At 41.0% G+C, this 7,388-nt stretch overlaps 2 protein-coding genes across 5 annotated transcripts in view; both read right to left on the bottom strand.

The window, feature by feature from the left end:
- Positions 1 to 6,615, bottom strand: part of LOC103514483 (cytosolic purine 5'-nucleotidase-like) — a gene marked incomplete at its 5' end in the record, with an annotated part of 22,141 nt that extends 15,526 nt beyond the window's left edge. The window contains 2 exons of the mRNA XM_026827438.1: positions 5,258 to 5,476; positions 6,280 to 6,615. Of these exons, the coding sequence (XP_026683239.1) occupies positions 5,258 to 5,476; positions 6,280 to 6,615 (555 nt within the window). The remainder of the gene's footprint in view (positions 1 to 5,257; positions 5,477 to 6,279) is intronic.
- LOC113469597 (cytosolic purine 5'-nucleotidase-like) lies at positions 415 to 4,319 on the bottom strand. 4 transcript variants are annotated; one of them, XM_026827440.1, is made up of 4 exons: positions 4,182 to 4,319; positions 2,285 to 2,353; positions 1,468 to 1,494; positions 415 to 700 (listed from the first exon to the last, which is right to left on the bottom strand). In XM_026827440.1, exons 1-4 carry the CDS (start codon positions 4,235 to 4,237, stop codon positions 430 to 432), a joined length of 423 nt encoding a protein of 140 aa, XP_026683241.1. In that variant the 5' UTR covers positions 4,238 to 4,319; the 3' UTR covers positions 415 to 429. The 4 variants fall into 4 exon arrangements, with proteins under 4 accessions (XP_026683241.1, XP_026683240.1, XP_026683244.1 ...); XM_026827439.1 differs by lacking the exon at positions 1,468 to 1,494 and adding an exon at positions 2,112 to 2,139 and having other exon boundaries at positions 2,286 to 2,353; positions 4,182 to 4,315; XM_026827443.1 differs by lacking the exon at positions 4,182 to 4,319 and adding an exon at positions 3,233 to 3,385.
- Positions 6,616 to 7,388: the final 773 nt, after the last annotated feature.

Raw genomic sequence — 7,388 nt, 5'->3', positions numbered from 1 at the left:
AGCCCACTCCGAGGCTTAGGTGTAGGGGCGAACAGCCCTAAAGGATGGGTTAAGCTACTAGGAATCTACGAATCTACTTGTGCTGCTCTTGAGGATAAAATTCCATACCTCGGCTGGGATTGAACCCATGCCCTCCTGTTTACCAGGCGAGCGCCTTGACCACTACACCACCGAGATAGACTTGAAGGACATGCTAAGGTTACCACACCGTACACCTGTCTTATGACTTGTGTATTCCGGGGGAGAGTTGGGGGACTCGAACCACCAACCTCCACACCAGAAGTCCACTACACTACTGAGGATGGTCTTACCTGGAAGATAGACTTGAAGGACATGCTAAGGTTACCACACCTTACACCTGTCTTATGACTTGTATATTCCGGGGGAGAGTTGGGGGACTCGAACCACCAACCTCTACACCCGAAGTCCCTAAACTACTGAGTATGGTCTTACCAGGAAGATAGACTTGAAGGACAGTACTGAGGATGGTCTTACCTGGAAGATAGACTTGAAGGACATGCTAAGGTTGCCACACCGTACACCTGTCTTATGACTTGTATACTCAGGGGAGTTAGTGAAGAAGTTGATGAGACACGCTATCAGATAGGTCTCGGGTAGATTGAACAAGGTGTTGAGTACGTAGACACGGGATTCGTCTAACTGGAGGAACTTGTTAGAGTATAGCTCGTACACTTGAGATCTGCAAATCAAAAGTATAAGTGTAAAATATAAGTATAAGTGAAGTATAGGTAAACAAAGTGTTGAGTACGTAGACACGGGATTCGTCTAACTGGAGGAACTTGTTTGAGTATAGCTCGTACACTTGAGATCTGCAAACCAAAAGTATAAGTACAACTATAAAATATAAGTATAAGTGAAGTATTGCTTGATCTTATTTTGATTCGTTCAAATAGATCAAGTATAGATGTAATTATTATTATTAAAAAAAAAGTATAGGTAAACAACGTGTTGAGTACACAGACACAATACTTCCTATTTCGGTGATGGATCAACACGAAAACAACAGAAAGTAACCCGTTGGAAGTACACAGTACACACTTGCAATTGAAATGTGAGTTTTTTTGTCGCTGAGAGGTATCGACTCCGCGACCCTCTGCATAGCAAGCAAGAGCGTTACCACAATGTCTATAATGGATTAGAAATTATGGTTATTATTCAGAAGTCACGACAGTAAAAAATAAAGCTCTTATTTGTGTTTAACCTGACCCTATAATAACACTGGTCACTGCTCATTTGTGACACCTCCTTTTTGGAACAATTTTTAGAAATAATGGTTATTATTCAGAAGTCACGACCATAAAAAATAAAGCTCTTCTTTGTGTTTAACCTAACCCTATAATAACACTGGTCACTGCTAATTTGTGACAGCTCCATTTTGTAGCAATTTTCCATTTAAGTGAATTCTGGACAAGTACCAGAATTATAAAACAGGGAAGAGGTACTCACGGTTTTAGAAACTCAAATCCGTGTACAATTTAAAAAAAAAGTATAGGTAAACAACGTGTTGAGTACACAGACACAATACTTCCTATTTCGGTGATGGATCAACACGAAAACAACAAAAAGTAACCCGTTGGAAGTACACAGTACACACTTGCAATTGAAATGTGAGTTTTTTTTGTCGCTGAGAGGTATCGACTCCGGGACCCTCTGCATAGCAAGCAAGAGCGAAACCACAATGTCTAATGGATTAGAAATTATGGTTATTATTCAGAAGTCACGACAATAAAAAATAAAGCTCTTTTTTGTGTTTAACCTGACCCTATAATAACACTGGTCACTGATCATTTGTGACACCTCCTTTTTGGAACAATTTTTAGAAATTATGGTTATTATTCAGAAGTCACGACAGTAAAAAATAAAGCTCTTTTTTGTGTTTAACCTAACCCTATAATAACACTGGTCACTGCTCATTTGTCCCACCTCCTTTTTGGAACAATTTTTCATTGACGTGATTTCTGACCAAGTACTGAAGTTATAAAATAGGGAAGAGGTAGGGATGGGCGATATATATCGATATTTCCGAATATCGATATCGGAAATATCGATATTTTTATAAATATCGCTCATCCCTAGGAAGAGGTACTCACGGTTTTAGAAACTCAAATCCGTGTACGACTGCTCTATCGTCAAACTCAAAAATAAGGATAAAATTCTAGACCTCGAATGAAACTGAACCCACACCCTCCTGATTACCAAGCGAGGCAGTGTAGTCATGTCAATAATCAAGCTCATTCATACCCCGACACTCACTCCGTGTACGCATACAAGAATATTGCCATAGGCGTCTACTTTGATTAGATTGCCATAGAGAGAGTCGAACCAGAGACCTCTGGAATGGAAGGAAAACACACAGGCATTAGAATAAAATAAATAGTAAGTAACCAATAGAAATAATTAAATGCAATTTCTTTATGATATTAGGTATGTCACAATTTTTGGTGCTCACTGCAGCATTGGAGGATTTCCTCACCGACATCATGTTGACCTTCAGGCTCCATCCGATTGTACTGACTGCTGACATCAAACAGATGTATCGTTGCATCAAGTTGGATCCTCGAGATAGTCCCTATCAACAGATTCTCTGGAGATTCAATGGAATGGAAGGAAAACACACAGGCATTAGAATAAAATAAATAGTAAGTAACCAATAGAAATAATTAAATGCAATTTCTTTGTGTTATCATGTCACAATTTTTGGTGCTCACTGCAGCATTGGAGGATTTTCGATTTTGTAAAAATCTCAATAATCCCAACACCCAATGTTTACCTACCATGCTGAGTGGGTCCCACAACAGTCAGTCACGGAATCAATAATTTGCATGATACAATTTTTTCGATCCCACCGGAAATCGAACCCGGGTCTCCCGCGTGCAAGGCGAGCGCAGTGACCACTACTCCATGGAAGCTGACTACTTTAATTTGAAGAAACCATTTACTGATGGAATTTATAATTAATATCGAGGGGTGGCACTTAGAACGTTATGGAAATGCACGTTTCAAATAACCAATTTACTATCTTATTTGAATGGGTTAAAGGCAGAGCGGACCAAGTAAAAAATCGACTTTTTGAGTATTGACTTCACTTTAGTGGTGTATTGAAATGAGAGCAAAAACAAAATGGCTATCTCTAAACTTTGACTCTATTTATCTCAAAACGCATTTTTTTCGACTTCGTCCCCTTTGGCTCTCGGCCAATCATTAGTCTCACCTGATAGGAAAGGAGGGGTCGTATTCAAACTCTCTAATTTGCTCAGGGTAGCCCATGTCTATCAGTCTCTCTTTCTCTAGATTAAACCCAAGCCTCTCGTACTGGGGGGATTTGTACTCTGAAAAACAATAAGAAAGCAGTCGGTTCTTAATAATCGTGGTAAATGTCGCTGTTTCAAGAGGTTCGATGGGGAGATCAGGGAAAAGTGTACTCCTTTCGGGAAACTTTCAGAAACGGAACCGAACCATCTTGGATTTCCTATGGTTTAGTTTAGTACAACCATCAAGCTAAAAGAGCTTGAGGAGAGATGAAAGTATGTAAAATACAACCGAACTGTAACAACGGAGGTATCATCGGCCAGAAAGCGAACAGCAAAGATAGACAGAAAGCCGTTCCGAGAACGAACTTCATCTGTTTAGGATAAAATCCATGGAATGGAAGGAAAACACACAGGCATTAGAATAAAATAAATAGTAAGTAACCAATAGAAATAATTAAATGCAATTTCTTTGTGTTATTAGTTATTAGGTATGTCACAATTTTTGGTGCTCACTGCAGCATTGGAGGATTTCCGATTTTCCAAAAATCTCAATAATCCTAAATGGCACCGGTCGCTATGCGCATTTAGATGTCATAGCTACTCATTTTCCTCACGAGGCTGAGTGGGCCCCGCAACAGCCAGTCACGACCCGCTCTTCCGATCTCGAGGCTGAGTGGCCCCCGCAACAGCCAGTCACGAAATTAATCAATTTTTTTTCACCCCACCGGGAATCGAACCCGGGTCTCCCGCGTGCAAGGCGATCGCAATGACCACTACCCACTACAGCATTAAAACTGACTATTTCAATTCGAAGAAACTATTTACTGATGAGGTTTGTAATGAATATCGAGGGGGTGGCACTTACAACGCTTTCAAAAGACCTATTTACTATCTCATTTTTAGTCTCACCTGATAGGAAAGGAGGGGTCGTATTCAAACTCTCTAATTTGCTCAGGGTAGCCCATGTCTATCAGTCTCTCTTTCTCTAGATTAAACCCAAGCCTCTCGTACTGGGGGGATTTGTACTCTGAAAGAAGAAGAATAGTCGGTGAATTACTATTGTGTATTTTATTGAACGAAGAAGAACTCATATGTAAAGTGAAGGATAAATGTAAGATCGAAGATGTTTTATTGGAAAATTAATGACAATGAAAAAGCTCAGGGAAGAGAGGAAGGCAGGGAAAACTATCTATTGAGATGTTGGTACTGGTACCTAAATATGTACTTGTAAAATTATTAATTTTTGACGGAATTCTAATGATCCCCCTCCCAAAATTGAAAATTAGAGTGTTTTCTGGTCGATCATAAGAAGTAGAAAATTCTTTAACCCCGCCGGAAATCGAACCCCCCCGGGACCTGCGATGTACAAGCCGTGTGATATCCACTTGGGCACGGAGATTGTTTTAACAAGCTGGGTCCGTCCCTCCGGGAATTTTTTAGCCCGTAGTTTATTCGATCGTGATTAGAGAAAATCAGTAGGTACTCAAGTACCTACCTAATTTGTTTAATAATCAGTTTATTATTATTCTTGATTTGATTTTTCGATTTTACTTTCATGTAATGATTTAAAATCGAGACTAGAGCCCGTTCTCCCTTTATTCCCAATATAAGGTTCAAGTCACCCATCCATTCATTGGCCTTGCTCGGCGTAGCTTAACATAGGTGACGCTAAAACCGGTCTTAAAATAACGACTGAAGTATCTAAAACTTTCTCGCTTTGAGTTCATAGGTCGTCGCGACAAATTTCAAGATCAGGAGTCAGGAGCTCATTTGTGTGAGAAAATGTGAAAAAAATCCCCCAAAAACCAGTTTTATTGGCTTTTTGGTTTTCTGGACAAAATTTGCATCACCACTTTCGTGTTCCTGATAAAAAGACCTTTAATTTGATATATAGGTCGAACCCTTGCACCATGTGGAAAATCAAACAGGTACGTCATAATCTTGTTGGTGAAGTTATAGTCACTGTTGGTCATTATATCACTTACCCTGGCACCATGTGGAAAATCAAACAGGTACGTCATAATCTTGTTGGTGAAGTTATAGTCACTGTTGGTGAGCAGGAAGGCTTTGGCACCACTCTCTTGTATTCTGGCCAGGAACATGGGCAATCTCTCATCCTTCTTCACATACTCGTCCAGATTCTTGATGGTCTCACTCTTGAGATCCCCGTGCGTGTGTACCCAGTCTACAGCGTTACGAACATCCTGGGGGAACAAGGAATGTGGAGGTGAGAGATTTTTTTTAAAGGGCTTTAACTTCTAGCCAATGGCATTGGTATTGGTATGAGTAGGCCGTCGGCTATAATAAACGCCATATGTCACTGCGACCTGACTAGATCTTTTGTGACTTTATGGTCATTCTCGACATACTCGTCCAGATTCTTGATGGTCTCACTCTTGAGATCCCCGTGCGTGTGTACCCAGTCTACAGCGTTACGAACATCCTGGGGGACACAAGGAATGTGGAGGTGAGAGATTTTTTTAAAGGGCTTTAACTTCTAGCCAATGGCATTGGTATTGGTATGAGTAGGCCGTCGGCGTACTCATACCAATAAGCGCCATATGTCACTGCGACCTGACTAGATCTTTTGTGACTTTATGGTCATTCTCACTGGTTGGTCATTGTCATTCACCCTGGTTCCGAGTTGATAATAGATTAATCTAAAGGCATCAGTGCGTTTTAGAGCGGGGTTTACCAAATCAGAATTGAGATTGATCTAGGACTGAGCTATACTTAATACCCAGTTCAATACAGAATTGAAGTCAACTCCGTAAAACGCGGCCTAAGATAAGTGAAGAGGGATTCTATGCCAGCAGGGTCATCGCTTAGGCAGCCTAGTTAGGTTGGAAAGTAGCACGCCCGCCTAGTAAGCGCTAGATTGCGGCTTCGATCACCGCCCGGGGAGGGGACTCGAACCACCAACTTCCACACCAGAAGTCCACTACACTACTGAGGATGGTCTTACCTGAAAGATAGACTTAAAGGACACTACTGAGGAAGGTCTTACCTGGAAGATAGACTTGAAGGACATGCTAAGGTTACCACACCTTACACCTGTCTTATGACTTGTATACTCAGGGGAGTTGGTGAAGAAGTTGATGAGACACGCTATCAGATAGGTCTCGGGTAGATTGAACAACGTGTTGAGTACGTAGACACGGGATTCGTCTAACTGCAGGAACTTGTTCGAGTATAGCTCGTACACTTGAGATCTGCAAACCAAAAGTATAAGTACAAGTATAAAATATAAGTAAAAGTACACTTGAGATATGCAAACCAAAAGTATAAGTACAAGTGTAAAATATAAGTATAAGTATAAGTGAAGAGTGAAGTATTGCTTGATCTTATTTTGATTCGTTCAAATAAATCAAGTATAGATGTAATTATTATTATTCATTCACCCTGGTTCCGAGTTGATGTTAGATTAATCTAAAGGCATCAGTGCGTTTTAGAGCGGGGTTTACCAAATCAGAATTGAGATCGATCTAGGACTGAGCTATACTTAATACCCAGTTCAATACAGAATTGAAGTCAACTCCGTAAAACGCGACCTAAGATAAGTGAAGAGGGATTCTATGCCAGCAGGGTCATCGCTTAGGCAGCCTAGTTAGGTTGGAAAGTAGCACGCCCGCCTAGTAAGCGCTAGATTGCGAGTTCGATCACCGCCCGGGGAGGGGACTCGAACCACCAACTTCCACGCCAGAAGTCCACTACTACTGAGGATGGTCTTACCTGGAAGAGAGAGGGAGGGGGGGAGAGAGAGAGGGGGAGAGAGAGAGGGGGAGAGAGAGAGAGGGAGAGAGAGAGAGAGAGAGAGGAAGGATAGCGTAGGGAGGGACGAGAGGAGGAGGGGATGAGGGAGGGAAGGAGAGAGAGAGCGTGATAAAACTGAATGAACATTCTCTATCACGCCATTATGGTTTAATATCTACCAGCTTCAAATTTTATTAGGTTATTTCAAGCTGTATAAAAGCTTCAAACATTAAACTACATCAAGTGGAACTTTCATGTTCTATCAGTCGTGTCGAGCAAATTATAAAGGGTGTTCTATACAGTTCTATTAGTCCTGTCGAGCAAGTTATACAAGGTGGTCCAAAAATGTACGGAAAACAGACA

Source organism: Diaphorina citri, unplaced genomic scaffold (assembly GCF_000475195.1).
Source record: "Diaphorina citri unplaced genomic scaffold, Diaci psyllid genome assembly version 1.1 scaffold1151, whole genome shotgun sequence".
In the NCBI taxonomy this organism is placed as follows: domain Eukaryota; kingdom Metazoa; phylum Arthropoda; class Insecta; order Hemiptera; family Psyllidae; genus Diaphorina; species Diaphorina citri.
Note: the sequence above shows the minus strand (reverse complement) of the source record. Positions and strands in the feature narration are given on the sequence as shown.